The 18009-nt window shown below is 43.3% G+C and overlaps 1 protein-coding gene across 1 annotated transcript in view; it reads right to left on the reverse strand.

Annotated features, from left to right (window-relative positions):
- Window positions 1-18009, reverse strand: part of wwox (WW domain containing oxidoreductase) — a 133539-nt gene that overhangs the window by 90857 nt on the left and 24673 nt on the right. Inside the window, exon 7 of the mRNA XM_063479853.1 lies at window positions 3372-3460. Within this exon, the coding sequence (XP_063335923.1) occupies window positions 3372-3460 (89 nt within the window). The remainder of the gene's footprint in view (window positions 1-3371; window positions 3461-18009) is intronic.

Genomic DNA, 18009 nt, shown 5'->3' on the forward strand with positions numbered 1-18009 from the left:
AGGAGACGGAGACATACAAAGCATTTTTATTCTTGCAGAATCCGTGTGGGCGACTGAGCAACGCTCCCCGCTCACACGGAAAGGGAAGGAGACTGCTGGATTGGTCAGGGCAGCGAGAGATCCTTGTCGGTGACAGCGTCGCTCCAGCGAGCTCAAAACCACAGTAACACAGTCGAACAATCCAAACACACCCCACCAATTTTTAATTTCTTCCATTAGAATTAATTATGAGGCCGAAGGCAATTTGTGTACCCTGTGTTTAAGACTGCCTACTGGATTAATTAAAAACTGGATGCTGGAAAATTAATGTGTGAATTGTTATGCCTTGCTATAATGAGCCATCCCATGCTATTACATAGTAGTGTACTGTACGATCACCTTCAGGCCTCTGAACACACAAGGTTCATTAAAGAGCACCAACCTAGGCACAAGTCAACTTAAAGAACGCCGACCTCAGCGCTTTATCGGCAACGCACACACTAGGAATGTGAGATATTTAAATTTTCGCCCAAAATAAAACAATTGAGGAAGACTCACTTAATTAAAAGAACATCTGTAAATAAACAACCTCTGCGACCTGAGTTTAATCCTAATAACACGAGATAGGAGAGTAAAAGTTGCTGTAATGCTCAGAAATTTGCTCAGAAATCGCTCTAAGCTTAAAAGTAGGCAACAAAAAAAAAAGACTGATTGTTTTTGCCCCAGTGTTCACGTGTCTAATAGAGTGTGAAGTACAGTAACAGTGTGCAAACCTCTTGGCTCTATCCCTAATTTAGTGGCTAGGGGCAGTAATATCACAGACACAAAGCCTGACCTTCTCAACCTTTCACTGCAGCTGTTGATTTAAACTTACGCTTACGACACTTACACCTCTTTAGAATTGCATGTTGTGACCTGTAAAGGCAAAAGAAAAACAAAGCATCACAAATTGGTGATCAAAAAACTCCACAAATAAACAACTTTCCTCTGGTCAGTGCAGCGATTTCTCCCATGCAGCTCAGATGGGCCTCTGGTGAGTCTGCTTGTAATGTAAAAGGCCTGTTAATTCGACTGCCCACCAGTTAGTCCCTCTCTCATAAGCGCAGGTCTAATGAATGTCTTTAATAGGCCTACTGCTGCACACCACATTCCCTCTGTCCACATTAAGACCTCACACAACACTGTGTGCACCGTGCAATCTCAGCGCTGGTCAAACGAGGGTGTTAACTACCGAACGGGGAGACATCAGTTTATATATTTACTTTAAATAACCCCCCTGGGTATGACCCCTGACCTCTATGATAATGTAGGCCAGCAGGAAGAGATTGCCTGTGTGAGCTTGGCTCGTACTGCTGGTCGTTAACGATGCACTTTGCTCCAAACACATATACAGTGGATATGAGAGCGCCACTCTTTTTGACCCACATTTAAACTCGCACTACAGAAGCAACATAAGAAGGGAGCAAGAAAATAATCCAACCCTTACAAGAATATAAAGGAATGGAAGAATTGTGGACGAAGGTTGTCTGGTTTGTATATTATTTTTAGTTATATTCATTTGTTTGTTTAGTTTTTACAAATCACCTATTACATTTTAAATGCTTGAAATTAAAGCTGAACTCAGTAAAAACAAATCAGAGGTGAAAACAAATTCCACGTGTTAATTACGGACCGTTCAGTAGAAATTGTATTAGGGCCTTCTGTCAGTGCCGTCCTCCATCAATTACATCCCAATGAAACTGCACCGCATTCAACAATATCAATATCCAGGTAATTTCATTTCAAAGGACAGGCAATTAAAGCAGAATCGGGGTCAATGGAACACAAAGCAGCGTGAAAGCCACTGACTAAAGCACTTAAAAGCAAGAGAGTGAGAAACGAGAGAAGGAAAAGAAAAAGACTCTGATTACATTTCACCTGTCAATGACACGCTGCAGGAGCATTATTGTGCATGTGCGTATGAGCATGTGTGTGTGTTTGTGTCTGTTTGTCTCTGTGTGTTTACAAATCTGTGTATGTGTGTGCGCCCGCGTATGTCTGTATGCACATATTTGTGCGTGCTGTGTTTGCCGCTCCTGTGCATGTTATGCCTGAAGACATACGTGCAGTAATAGAGTGGTGGTAGACTCAGACAGCTGCCCAGTGCCATTCACAGCTCAGAGCTCCCAGCCTCCACTCTGCTCTGTTCGCCTTCTGATGAGAATTAATGTACTCTGACGTCCCCTGGGAGTCCCGCACTCCCCCCCCAACAGCACGGCTAATGAAGAAATACAACCTTGCCAAAATACTGAGGTGGAGAGAGAACGACACAGACAGAGAGACGACACAAGAGAACGAGAAAGAAAGAGAAACTAAGGCAGATAAAACATTCGTAAACAGTGATATGCAAAAAAACTAAAGTGTGAGAGGACTGAGGAGTTGAAAGGAGGCCAGCATAACTTGAGTGTGGGTGGGAGGGATATATGTAAGCGCAGGGAGGGAACTATAGGACACAGAGTGAGGGAAGCCACCGTGAGGTTTGGCTGTGACCCAAGACACGTGTCCTGGATGGCCATAACCTGCCCCAGGGCTGCTACGGGCGATGACTGCCCGGCCTCTCCCCAAGGGGCTCCCTTGACACCAACACCCCCTGCGCACACACAAAAACACACTCCCCTGCCTAGAGACCTGCGGGTGGATGAGCCGTATGGATGATAGAAATTATGACCCCAAAATAGCAACCGTACGAGCGGCCACGGGACACAAGACACATGCTATAAAAGCTGACCACCACAAAATAAGTGCCATAAAGTGTGTTCGACCAATGTCAAGCAAATCGACACAAATAGACACACTCACTCCTGGGGCCTTCCCCATATGGTGTCCATCAGTAACATTTTAGATGTCCTTTCAGTATGGCATAATAAAAGAGATAAATAGTTGCTAGTCCTAAATAAAAGATGCTATTTAGTCCCAACAGTTTTAAATTTAACTGTTTATTTATTCCTGCTCTTGGACTAAAAATAAGTCTGATCAACTAATAGGAAATGCCATGATTTTTTTTAGTTGGGCACGCTGCCATAACTTTAATTAACAAATCAGTTTTAAACCAGCTCTTCTCCTGTTTTTCACACTGGAGATTCTCCATGTTGTTTGATTGTCCAGGTCCAACATCACGCAGGGCAATTTTCCATATGCAGGGCACCTGCATGAGCAATACCATTTACTGTGTGGTTTTGTGGGACAAATGCCAGCTGAATTCAGTTGTGACCACCTCAAAGGCAAGAGTAAGAGGAGACAAAATTTATAAACGGCATCTATTACACCAAGCCTGCGTGATCCTAAAAACACACAACCTGCATTTTCAAAACAAGGAAGGGATGAAAATGAACAACATTGTGTTTAATACTTACAGCTTCATTGCTTTGAAAGATTCAGCAAATTCCCTGACACTGCGCAGAGAAGCCAGGTTGCACATCATTGCTTCAACTCTCGCTTTGTGCTGTTGAGAAAGAGAAAACAATATGATCAGAAAAATACAGACGTTACAGCAAATCAAAAGAAATTTCAGAGCCTTTTTCTAATTTTTGCCCATGTTAATCACTGTTGTCAAAGGAAATAGTGATCACAAGTAGAGGCTGAATGTTTGCATTCTGTTTTATTTCACAGGACAATGCAGTGATTCAAGTCCTGGAAGAGTGATCGCTCTTTGCTTGTAGTCCCCATGTTTTCCCCACTTTTACTTTGATGAGAATCCAGGTTTCCAGTTACTGTCCTGTCTAAAGACTCTTAAGAAACTCATAAGTAATGACAGTGTCCTCTCCCTGCGTGTTTGTGTGTGGCTCATCTCACCATATGTTGGCAGACAGGGTAGCAGACAGATAGCAGAGAGGAAGAAAAAGATAAATGACTTGAGAAGTGAATGCATAGCTGCATTTACACACTGCTGAAGACAGGCTAAATATTCATCATCCCCTCCATCCTACTGTAGCATTGTGCTGCAGGGCAAAGGCCTCAGCAAAAATGCATGCATGTTTAATAAAATCATACAACGGGGTTCATCAAGTCTGTCAACTCACAGTCTTTCCATGCCTTTCTGTCTCTCCCCACTTTTCCCTTTATCTGCTGAGGCCCTCGACCAAAAAAAGCCAGGTTCGGTCTACCTGCAACATATGAGCTCACATGGGACTCTGGCATATGTTAGCACGAGTGCGTGCCGCATGAACTGAGATGGAGCATGTAGATTCCAGACTCCAGAGCATCCCTCATGCTCTGGTCTCTGGGCACAGTAGCACCAGGTATTCCTCCTTCCTCCCACCCGCCATCCCAGAGGAACACTGTCAGCTCAGATTACACCCGGAAAGGCGTTCAGCTCGCCATCCGCCACCACTGGTGTTGCTCCCCTGCATCCCTTCTCCTCTGATCTGATCTCCTGTCTCTGGGTGTCATATGGGAACGTCTTTCCTCAGCGTGTCTGTCTCAGCACAGCTAAGTACACATGACACTCACAGCAAGGACGCTCCATGGAGCAGTGAGCACAAAGAAAACAATAAAGGGTTAAGAGCATCTTCTGATGGAAATGTGATTCTTCAGGCATTTTACAGACACCTTAACTGCCCCAGGGTGTGTTTATACATGCATACAGAGGCATACGCACGCCCGCACACGCACACAACAAATTCAATGTTGTGACTCAAGGGTAAAACCACGCTATCACACCATTATCTATGCCTGAATTATTCTCTTGATGCCACTCTATGCCATTATATGGATGCTATTACAGAGCATTAAAGGGCTGATTATGGCTATTATAGATATGATTATAGGGTACCTGCTTATATGATCTGTACACAGCAGTAATCACAGGTGAGAGGAGACAACTGTCTGATTTAATTGCTTATATGTGCAGTGTGCATTTATACTCCTTGCCACTTTCACAAGGTATACATGCACATAAATGCAGGTGGATTGAAAAGTAATATTTGGTCACCAAAGTAACAATATAGTAAGAAAACCTCATTTGTAACACATATGTTTAAAAAAATCATCTTCAGTTGTTCAGTTTACTGTGAGAAAAATGAGGTATTACCTCCGAACAAGGTCAGAAGAGACAGCGGTGTGATAATTAACAGGTCACTATAAGGCCTCCTCAACAGGATAGCTCTCTATGTGTGTATGACCAGCAGAGAAGATGAGAGCAGGTGTCAGCTTGACGAACACATATCCTCTTCTCTAGAGACATGGAGGGAAAGGAAAGGAGAGATGGAGTAATGGGAGACCAGAGGGAGGATAGAGGGGGGGTTGAAGAGGGGCCACTGGAGCAAATCCAGCAGGGAGAAGGTGAGCAGCCTGCCTGCCCGCCCGCCTACCCTCCCCCTGCAGATTGAAGTCTTGCGAAGAAAATAAAGTTTATTGCCTGGAAAGAGGGGGAAAAAGCATGTAAAAAGCATTAAAGCGATGGAGGTGAACAATTAGACAGATGGCCAGGTTTTGGAAGGAGAAGAAGAAAAAAAGGAGTAGAAAAAGACAGGGAGAACGCATAGACGCAATCGTTCAGGGTTTTTATGAGGACCCTGACAACTCCTGGTCTCTTCAAGGGCGAAGGAAAAGTGAGAGGCAGCGAAGCCTCTCTGGTTAACTCTGAAGCAATCGCTGAGTAGGCAACACCACAGAGCTCGGCTCAGGGTGACAGTGCTTACCGCCCCCCAGCTACACACAACCTATCGCTACAACTAAAACAGAAAGGCTAATTCTGAGAGAAACACGGTAAATAAGCTCCAAAAATGAGAAACCGCTGCAAAGTGAGCGTCCTCGTGTCTACGCGTTCGCAAAACAGGCACGTGTTCAGGACAGAAATCGGCAAGGTCACCGTGAAGATAACATCACCTGATGCCTCAGACTACCGCTGCTGCCAACACCTCTCACCTGTCACCTGCCATCAAACCCAGAAGACGAGCTATCTGTAACAAGACAATGACCTTTAGGACTTTCACCATAAGGAAGGAAAGAAGGAAGGACTCAGAGCAAGGATGGAGGCAAACAGTTAAACTTTTCCTCCGTGAATACAGAAAGTTGGCAACTGCAGAGGTTCTCCTTCTCTATCCTGCTCTTTTCCGCGGCGTACCCAGGAATGACATGTGATCACTGCTGAAAGAAAGATGGAGAAGGAGGAGAGGATAGATGGGGAAGCGCTCTAACACAATTATAACCGGGGCCATCCAATCCAATAAAATGAAGAAGTATTAGAGCAGGGGAGTCCCATCCTGTTCAATAAGATACTGGACCACTTTACTAACTCTTAAAACACACACACGTGTGGGCACACACAGGTGCACACACTTCGCTGACCCCTTTAATAGCACAGAAGCCACCCCTAATGGACGCAAGCAAGTGGAACCACCAAATAATACACTGTCTTAATGCACTAGACTCAATCTCATCCCCCTCTCCCCTTATCCTTCTCAGCCTTCACTCTCATACTTTAACCCCTGCTTCCATCTTCCCTCACCTTGTGCTGCTCACCACCTCAGCGCCTCTTATAGATCACCAATGCAGAGGCAACACTTAGGGAATCAGAAAAACCCCTATATATACACAAAACACTTAGCCCGCAGACCCCGGTTAACGCTTCAGACGAGGAGAAGAAGCGAGTAAAGGAAGACAACGCAGTGTCGAATTCCTGTGGTTTGAAGTATCACTCCCTCTGAATATGAGATTCGTAATATTAATATAAAGCAACAGCAGTATAATATGGACATATCCTAACCAGCAGGTGCAGAGGTAAGGTGTTGTAATGGCGATGAAAGTGAATGAGCAGGGAAGACACCATGTGAAAAGGGCACCTTATAAAAGCAATTAGAGAAATGACTTTGAGCCCCTCTTCTTGCTCTGTAGATTAGAACAGGCCTCGGAGGGAGGAACACCAAGGAACTCAGATCTCTATGACCTTGGCCGCAACACACCATACTAAATTGGCCATCAGCTTTTAAGACTCATATCACAGATATATATTTTTAGCAAAAAGAAAAAGAGAGAAGGAAGGAGGGGGGGGGACTGTGGAATGTGCAGGTCATATATCATCCTGTCACAATTATGACGTTTGTTCATAAATACCAACCAATCTCCTCTCCACCTGGCTAAGTCACATGCACTTGTGCCTATGCATGCGCTATACACCAACAAAGAAATCAGACGCACACACACACACACACCACGTGTGGAGAACGCACATGCACATCGCAAATAAAGAAAAGGACACATCTGGCTGGGTGCCCTACCACGGGTCTGAGAACTGACCTCCACACACAGACAAAAAGACTGAATACACACTCAGGTAACGACATGCATTCGAGCGCCTAACGCACAAATGAAAGCATGCGTTCTGCACATTACAAACACTAAACACACACAAACAAACAAAATGCACGCCCGCACGCGCGCACACACACATCCACTTACTCACTGGCATGCACGCACACTGCAATTAATAGGGAGGCAGGTCTCTGGTGAGGAAGAGAAAGTGCCTGTTCAGCACATACAGGCAGAATATGCAATTTCCTCCAGTTAAGTCTGTATTAAATTGATTTCTTCTTTCTCTGACACGGACTGGGTTTTTCCCCTCTAATGAAAGCTGGATAATCTACAGGTTTTCCCTTTCCTGAAATCAAGTTACAAATCAAGCAATTGCAGGGGCAGATATGGGAAAGGTGAAGGAAGGACATGGGATGATTTTCCAGATGAGAAACATGAAGAATGAGGCGCGCACGTGCCGCTGCTCGTAACGTGGACATCAGGGGCACCTGACACGCGCGCGGGGAGCAAAAAGGCCAGGCCTCGGTTAAGTACTCGGTTGACATTTCTGGTCAGCGACGGCCGTGCCATGTTAGTAAGCGCGGCTCTAATAACTGTAATTAATTAAATGCGTGAATTAGTAAGCACTTCAATGAGCTAATCATTCATTCAAACCTGTCAGGGAGTCACATGGAGGCGGAAAGCTGGAGAAAAGCGCGCTGAGCAGAAAATGACTTTAAAAGAACTTAAAGATGAACAGTAAAAGAAGAAGTATTTAGTTACTTTAATGGGTAAAAGCAGCAGTACAAAAATATACGAATAATTAAATTGAATCTTTTTTAGCAGCAATGTGTAATTTAAATAAACAAAAAGTAGTCATTACAGAGGCTACGTTACATAATTACTTTTTATAACACTTATTAACTAATGTGTAAGCAGAATTTTAATGGTATAGCTGGTGGAGGTGAAGCAGTTTTAAGTACTTTATATGCTAGTGTGTAATTTAATTTTACTGAATAGTGAGGCGTTATATTTTATACGCTCATTACAGGTTTTCAAAATCTTTAACTTTAACTGTCAAATAAATTTAGTGAAGTAAAAAGTGCAATATTTCCCTGTAATGTAGTAAAGTGGGAGTATAGAATAGCTTCTGTAATGCATACAATGCATTATAATACAGCATAATATAGTTCAGTAAAAATAGTCTTAGAATATGCTGTAATTTTTAGAAAGCGATTCCAAAAATCTAAATTAACGTACAGCCAGATAAAACCAAATTCACACAACAATATATAAGAAATTACAAAGAGAAGTATTGCGGTTTGGCTTTTTTGGGGGGTTATTGCTAGTAAATATGAACAATGGCCATGTAAATATACAGATGAGCAATTTTTTGGAGGCTATCTGTGAGGTGAACGGACTGCACACATAGAAAAAGAGCGAGATGATTTTGCATTGAAACTTGAGGTGATCGAGCTTGGCGTTATTTTATAGCTATTGAGACTTTGGCTACCTTTCCAAAGAGACAGACAGGTCAGACAAGAGGAAAAATAAAGACAGAGAGAGGGGAAGGCATAAGAGCAGACAACGAGAGAGGGAGAGAGAGACAGCGATGGGAAATGAAAAGGACAGGGCGGTCATCATAATTGCAGAGTTTGCTTTTCGGATGCAGACAGACCAGGGCCATGGGGCCTGAGGCAGATATCAGATTGCACACAAACACACACATAAAGCACGCACGTACAAGCTGACACGTGCACCCATATATACAAACATGCACATTAAAAATATTCCACCACAGTGGAAGTAAGTGTTTTTTCATTAAGAAAAAAAAAAAAGACGGTTAATATAAAATCGTTTTGGTTTTTTGTTTATGTTTCATAAAGAATCAAGTGTGAAGCGAGATAGCAACATCCAGCTTTCAATCCTAACGGTGTTTTATCATAAAGCTTTCTGTGTCAGTGTGCGTGTCTCCATTTCTGCCTCTACTTCCCTTCTCCCCTCCTTCATCCAGGGCACAGCCTGATCAGATTTACATTAAAAAGTGATGGAGATTTAAATAATGTGTCTATGTTCTCAGAAAGACATCAAGAGATTTTCATCTTACTCTTCTCTTCTTCTGTCTCTTCTTCTCCATTTCCTCACCCTCTCCTGCTCCTATCTCCCCCCCTCATCTTACCCCCTCTATCTCCGCCAGATTCGCAGACAGTGCACATTTTCCTGCATGTCTTCAGTGTAACCGATACCCCTAACAACCAGGATTTTAATGCGTTCCATATTGCTCCCTAATATTTCAGATCTCAGAATAAGCACTGGCAATTACATATTTACACCCAACTTATTTTGCAATTCTGCACAGGGACTTTAGTGTATGGCTGAACAGCGCAAGCAGACTTAGCTGCTGATTATGTTGTGGTTAGATAACAAAAGAGATGGAGAAAAACTCCTAGGCCCTGTGCATTTATAGTGTATATACAACTTTCTGTTTGGGGGTGTCAGCAATAAAGCTCCGTTCGCTCAAGTACAAAATAATGCATTCTTTTCAAGTGCGACAGTAATGTGATTGCTTTATCTAAACCTGCTAGTTTTACTCTGTTTAATTTCTCCTGAAACGCTCGTGCTTTGTGCCATCTCAGTATCCCGAGGCCTGGTGAAGCACCAAAACATTTACACAAATGTATAATGTTGTAGTGAACACACATCGGCTGTTCAGAGATAATAAATTAAGCCCCTTTGATTTGGTTATCCGAGCCCCCTTTTTTGTATCAGCGTTATAAAAACATAAGCATAACATAATTGAATAAGAAAAGAATCTTGCAATTAAGGAACGTGTAGGCCTTTGATGTGAGTAAGTGTATAATAGGCCTTTTGATGAGGGAGTGTTTTATACTCCGCAGGGTCTGGTATGCACTTTGATTAAAAGCTCTTTTGTTTGGCAATATTCTAAACTGCTTACCATTTTCCACTGTCACAATAGTTTAGTCTGGAAAGACAGGAGATGGTGCCTTTTGCTCTTTCTCTCTGGGATAGAAAATCTTGCCCTCGCTCGTATGAAATCACACGGTAGAGATACTCTGTTATCACCACGAGGGCAACAAACGGGGAATGTAAGAGTGACCTTTTAGCAAAGGGATAAAAGGGAGGCACCATCTGACATCAGAGTGTTTGTTTTTACTATTAACATTACTTCAATTTCCAAAGTCAGGAGCACGTTCATCAGCAACCCGCAAATGCAGTTGCTGAAGCACGATTTACATGATCTGTCCTGTCTGCTGATAAGGGCAGTTTTGCATTCAGTGAAAATGCTTGGCAGATTTGAATAATAGGATTCTCATCATGTATCTTTAGCCCCTTGTCGCCTGATAATAGCCTAAAAGACTCTGGTTGAAAAATGTAATAAGTGTGTCATGTGACCTCAGCAGAGGTCGAGGGTCGGCGAGCCACGGATCGTCAACAGAACACTGGCGTGACAGAGAATAAATGATGCCTTGTAAACAAATTGAATTATTGCTTTAATTCATGCAGTCTGATTCAATTTGCAGGAGGAGCGATCCTACACAGGGGAACAGAGGAGTGAAGGAGTGACAGCGAGCAGGAAGGAAAGAAGAGGACGACGTGGACACACACCTTCCCCTCCATCACTCCATCCCACGATGTCTTTGGCTCCACTGAAGGAAAGTAACTGCATTAAGAGTCCCGATCATCTCGCAAGACTGCGTGCTGCTTTCTGTAGACGGCGCGTCTTCCTTTTGTCTCTCAGCTAAATGTATTAAGGTTGTGTCAAATTAAGTTCGAGCTGGGACCACTGGGTTGACTTTCTGCCCTGGCGCTAACTGAGTGACAATATCTGAATTTTATAAACTGGTGCACCCAGAGCATGTTGATGAAGATATTTCTTCTTTTAGATGTGGACGTGATGGAAAAAAGGAGACCTAAAATCTGAAGAAATCTGCTTATTTTGATTGGCAAACAGGAAAGCCCATCCTCCTATGGTACAACCCATGAACCTAAAAAACCCCGTCTAAACCATCAGTATTACTTTCGTCTATCACCCAAAGCTACATTAGGTCTCTCCTCAGTTTGCTCCTTAATTCCATCAGAGTAATCCCACATTATTGCCCTCTAACAGTACCCTAAACGGAGAATAAAAAGTTTGCTCCCCTCTAGCAGTGTATTACCAGGAAACAACAGGCCCTCTCCTCATTAAGTTATAGATATAAATGCTCTAAAGCATGAAATTACCCCCGAGCCTCCCTCTCCAAATAACCTGGTTTGCAAACAAATGATCCGAGCACAAGCAGTAAAAGGCAGATTATTAAAATAATAGGAGGGATTTAAATTTGCATCCACAGAACAATTCGGCAAAGGACTATGCAATTACTCCTCCTCTCCTCCTCCCCTGTTCATTCCACCTCTCTATACCAGCAAGCCTAGAGTCCCTCACACTTTATAGTGTCCATCTGTTCTGTCTAAGAAACAGGATAACATTCTGGTCTCTTCAGGTGCAGCTGCACTTGTGTTGATGTAGCTAAATGCAGGGATACGTGAGCTAACTTGGTAGTTTGTGGAGCTTTTGTCGAGTCAAAACCACGATCAATTCCCATACTCAGCCCTAGCCCTAGCCAAGTATTTCTCTCCTTCTATGATAAATATCTAACTTTATCCCGAGACGATAACAGTGCCTCCTCCTATGCTGGGGTAAATGGGGAGTGATGAGAGAGTGAGGTAAGCAAGAACGGACAAGGCGAAGGGTGCTCAGATCTGCATTACCTCTGAGTTATGGCCTCCATTTGCATCTCAATCAGCCTCTTTGGAGAGCCTAGCACCTTGGTAACACCCCCATCACACCACAGCCACCCCAGGTAATCAGCGAGATTTAGTGGGACTGGCAGTCTACCATGGGCACCCCCTGGCTGGGGCTCGCTGCTCATTCCCAGCCCCTGGTTTCGCTAAGGGCCCTCTGGGCCACATCCAAACACCGGAGAATGGCAGCACTTAACAAGACTGAGGAAGACCAAAATAGACGAGCAGCAAGAACAGGCCATAAAAAAAGAAGGAAAACAAAGCACCCGTGTGATCGTAATAGATCTTCCCGCATAGATGTCTGCATAGTGCTCTGAATTGCTGCCTCATTATAGCAGGGGGGTAAAGAAAAAAAAAAGAAAACAAATGTGAACTTGTGACCTCAGGTGAGAACATTTTGTCTCCGAGCTGATGATGACACTGACATCGCCGCGCTGCACCCCTGCAGCAACATCAGGCTCTTTCTAACGTGTAATGGGAGTATACGCACCCACAAACAAGCACACACGCACACAGCCACATGGTGCGATTTGCAGATAGTGAATGCTCCACTTGAGACTTGCCTCTCTAGTTAGCGCTGTCTCATGGCTGGACCCTGCTAAGGCATTATTACCTACAGTCAGCCCTATTGATATTGTGACTCCAGCATCTGTTCACCTCCTTGTTACTGCATGGACCCCAGCACACTGTCCTATCTGACTGTGTGCATGGTTTGTGTGTGTGAGTGTGTACGTGTGCATCTTAGACCTCTGGGCATGAGAGTAGTCACTTTGCACAGTAGAAGACGAGAGGCTGAGGAGGCTAATAGAGAACCACTGAACACACCAGGGGCCTAATCAAGTGCGAAGGACACATACCCACAGCTCCAAAGCTCTCTCTTAAACAAACACTCTGGGCTTTCTTTCTCCCTCTAATCTCACAGATGCTCACAGATACCAATGCCACATCACACAAACTCTTTGTAAGCAAAACAAAAATAAGACGAAGAGGGGCGAGACCGAACTTTACCTGCAAATACAGATGGCTCGGGTGACCACAGCAAAAAATAAATAAAAAAAGAGGGAAACAAAAGGCAAACAGGAGGGGTGCAAGGAGTGAAGATGGAAAGACTAAGAATGAGGAGCTGAGTTTCAGTTATCAGAATCAAATATTAGTGGGGAAAAAATGGGGAGTGGGCAACATTAATCAAAGTGTTCACCTAGTGGGCAGCCATATGGCAGATCAGCACGCCAACAGTGCAAACTTGCTGATCTTCAGTAACGGAGTGCAATTAATTCCACTGGCTGCATTCATCTCTCCCTCACACGCTGAAGGAAGGGAGGTAGAAAAGAAGGGGAGAGAACAGAGGAGGGTTTGTTATGACTCTTTACTCTTCCTCCTAAACTCTTTTTTTTCCCCCCAATCTCTCTCAAAGCAGAGGAATCAAACCTTGGTGATGAATGAGGTGGACACAAGGGCCTCAGGTAGCTCCTGTGGCGATGGTGGGGGGGAGCGACGAGGGGTGAGTCAAGAAAAAGCGAGAAATTAGGAAGCGGAGAGGAAACAATGGTGGTGAGGGATTAGCTTATTGTAACATTTGTTCAAGGCATTTGTAAGACCTTGAAATCTATATTTATGTGTCTCGTTTTCCTTCAAAGACTTAGTTTTCCTAATGAACACAACCTAGTTTAAAAATCTGAAAAATCCTACTGCATTTACTGAAAGTTTATAGGGCAAACGGTACCAACAGCATCACCAAAATGACTAAATTAGAATGCAACTCTATTTGCAAAGCATCGTAATGAGTGTAAGGCACGCACAATACCACTGGTCAAAAAATAAAGCCTCATAAACACGATGTAAATCCTATTATCCAGCCCGCATAATAGCTTTTTTACACAAGACTGTGCAAATAAAACATTGTGTCTATTAACGTTTTCCAACTCTCCCAAAAATTTATAGTAGTGCTCATAAAATCCTTTGAAAAAAGGCCGAAAACTTTTTTGTAATTTGCCTGCATTTGTCAGAGAGCAGGAATTAAAGTTTGCCCTCTTAACAAGTGAGGCACAAAAATGCAGATTAACCTCAAAACTCAATCTCAATACATCTACACTGAAGTCTTTCTCCGCAAGATTAAACCAAATACGATGTGTTTTTTTTTTTTATCATAAATCAATTCATTAAAATGTAAATTAAAAGAGAAAAATGATAATGATAAGTAATGTCATTCTCAATCACATCTTCTTCTTTTTCAGTTGGGTAGATAAAGCAAATAACGAAAAAAGATGGCAGAACAAAGTAAACACAACCTGACCACACACACACCCATTTCAAACCTCTTTTGGTTTTATGTAAAATTACCGTCTCCCCCGGCTCTTAACACAAGCTCATCTCCATTAGCCGCAACCTAGTAAAACTGACTCCTCCAAATGAGTTGTGAATATGCATTCCCCCGGCCCTCTCAACTCTCCCATCCATACAAAAATACTGCATCCGCTCACTTACATCCATATCTCTTGTAAGTCAGCTCATCCCATAGGCCTAGTCACCATACTACCCATACCAATATCATAAATGACTGTGGGGGAAGCCTTCATTAGGGCAGCAATGCCCCTCCACCCGCCTAATCAGGGCATTTTCCTCGAGCACATTGGGATGGTGGTTTATGGCCCAAACGGGGTTCTGTTAATGAGGAAGTATACATGTCTCCATTTCCTGTCTAGCCAGGTCGGCAGTTCCTGTAGTTGAGTCTATTATAATTCTATTGCTTTTTTTAATGAGTTATATTCATCTTGGTAAAGCGTCAGACACCATAAAAGCAAATAATAACAATAAATGCACATAATACAAATCTACTTCTGCTAAACGCTGTTATAGTCACACAGTAGTGAATGTTTTTTCCTCTCTCATACAAACACTGTGGAGCAATCCACTGCACTCCAAGCAACGTGGCTTTAAACCCGTATGATGACAGCTGAATTACTGCAAATGCCACAGCAAATTCTGTTACAGTGTTCCCACAAACGCTCGGCTTTTTCTGCTCATTCTTCTCAATCTCCCTCTCTACACCTCTGATCTCTCGCTGCCCGGGTCTTTCTTTCTCTCCATCATCCCCTCTTCACTCCCAGGCTTCGCTGACATTAACCTGGAGCACTCACTTTTTCCCATGGTTCTCCCATGTTGCTCTCCACATGTCAGCGCGGGAGGCTTTATGGCCCACATCCATCAGCGTCACGTGCCAGGATTTATGGGAGATGGAGTCCAAACCCAATAGCTCTGAATCCGTCTTGCTGAAGCTGACCCCTGGGCTCCTGTGCAATGTAATAGATGAGCATCCTTGCACCCTACCCCCACGTAACCACACCTCACTCCTCCATGTTTCCCTGTCTTCACCCCATCTTCTTCTCCTCCCTTTACTTTCATGATTTTTCCCTCCCTTTGCACATAAGTCCGGTCTTCTACACTGCCCTAGTTGGCGCTTGTTGATCATTCATTCAAGCCCTAATAGAGATTTGGTTTCCAAAAAATTAATGGAGCAAACTGATCCAAGGAAATATCCAAGTACACATGGCCCCTACACTCACACTTGAGTTATATATCCATTGAGTTGCAATTGGGATAAAATGTAGAAGTGCCCTTCACAGGATAAACGAGAGGCAGCAATTATCTCTATTCACCGTTCGCTCCCACAAACAGACCTGTAGGAATGATAAAGGGCTGTCATATCATTATGTCCTGTAGCAGAAGATGATAAGCTAAATTAGACAGAAGTTACAGCTGTTCTAGCACAGCTCACGTGCAGCTCACAATGACCCTAAAGAAAGATTTAACACAAAGTTACATCAGATGAAGCGAGACAAAAGCAGACTTTCACATTTCTAGTTTTCCAACCAGCCTGATCTCACAGAAATATGTTAAATGACTTAAGAGCACATTATGCCGTGTTGTCAGTTAATCTGTTACTATACCAAGTCTGCATCATAAAACAACAACAACAAAAAAAGTTCCTCAGGAGGTTTGGAGTGGTGGCTGGTGCCAGATCGGCAAAGCAGATTTAGAGCTGGTTTTGTTTTAGAGGCTGAAATAAAACACAAAACTCTCAGTCAGGAGACTCGGGTTATATGTCACCACCCTCAGTCACTAGAGACTACAGTAACCTGAATCTAATGGGTTCTTGGTATATCATAACTCATGCATAAACAAACTTCTGGTTTAAAGAGTTGAGAAGAGGAATGTCCCGATTTCCACTTTTTAGATGGTCGCCATTCTCATTGAGTCTTCTTCAATTTACTTAAATTAACCTACTGTGACACACAGTGGTTAATTTTACTGCAGTCTCGGAGTTATGAATGGATCACCACTATTTGAGAGAAAGGTTTCGCAAACAGTTGCCTTAATACACTTTATTAGATGGAACAGAAAAGTTTCAAGCCAAAGTCTGAGACACATATTTCCTCCTCATGGTCCACAGCAGAATTAATCAGCAGAGCTGCATGTGGTCTACATATAGCACTGTGACCGAGGGAGCTGGAGGTCAAAGGTCAAACTGTGTTCACTGGTTTACAGCGGGTTTTTATTACAGAGTTATTTGATATATTTACCAAACCTGTTCACCTTCTAGCCTCCTCCTATATAGAGCTGGTTATCTAAAAAGTTGCACAGAAAACACACTCTCTCTTTCTCACACACACACACACACCTCAATTGGAACACATGAAATAATATTGCCCTGCGGCCCCCCAAACAGGTCTGGACCCTAATAAATGCTTTACACTTTGAAAGAACAGCAAGGTAGCTCAGACACCTTTGAGCCTCCCTAACGTACAAACGCATACACACACACACACACACACAGACAAACACACACACAGGCTATGCCTGGTCACAGGTCAGGAGCGCTTGTAGTTCTCTGAGGTAAAGGAAAGCATAGCCGCTTGAACTTGTAATATGCTCCTCTCTCCCCTGGTGCCACTTGTTGGGGGTTTTAGTGCAGGGGGAAATTACACTAGCTCCCCGTGTGTCAGACTCATGCTGAAAATCAGGGCTACACACCCACAAACACAGACACACATGACCAAACAGCTAAGCCTCAGCGTGGCTGAGACAATAGCTGTATGACAGATGAAGCGGTGGTGAATGTGTGGGTGTTACCTTTACTGCAGAGCATCACTAATAAAATTTTTTTAAAACAGTGGTAAGTCTGAGCAGTCCAAATGTTAGATGCTAATCATCTAACATTCCCACTGGATGCAGAGAACAAAGGACATGACCTGACTTTTTCCAGTGAACAGCACACAAACAATGCCATACAATTAATCTGGTAAATCTGTACTGTAGGCCTAATCACATGCATGTATGTAGGCATAATCGTGCGTCACAATGTTGGCTCTTTCCTCACCAAAATGAACTCAACATATAACGTAGACCACGAGTCAGATGTGAGCTGAGAGATAATCGTTGATATGGGGCAAGAGAGAATGAAACTAATAAAAAGGCAGTGTATCAAAGTATCGCAGCTGAGCATTAGTCACGTGAGGGCAACTACACCACAACTCTGGTGTTCTCTAAATGAATCCCCCTCGTCCCGCGCTTGATTTATGGACCTGTAAAAACACACGTTGTTTTTAATCTACTGCTGCCTGAATCTGCCTCTCTAATGAAATGTGGATCTGTGTGTGTGTCTGTGTATGTGTTGAAGGGCATGCATGTGTGGGTGGGTGTGTGTTTGATAATGATGTATGGGCTAAGGTCTAATTCTTTGAGCATGAATTTTCTCTCTGATAAATATGCATCCAGTTACACAGACTGATTAAGCTGTAAACCAGTGTTAACTCCGTGTCACAGCACATACAAACACGCAGACATACATACTTACATGTGCGCATGCACACATGCACACAAGCACACAAACAACTTCCCAGAAAATAATGATAGCTGTGCCTGGGGCAGGATTATTCGGATGCCTGAAGCAGTTCACTG

This window comes from Pelmatolapia mariae, linkage group LG7 (assembly GCF_036321145.2).
Source record: "Pelmatolapia mariae isolate MD_Pm_ZW linkage group LG7, Pm_UMD_F_2, whole genome shotgun sequence".
Classification (NCBI taxonomy): domain Eukaryota; kingdom Metazoa; phylum Chordata; class Actinopteri; order Cichliformes; family Cichlidae; genus Pelmatolapia; species Pelmatolapia mariae.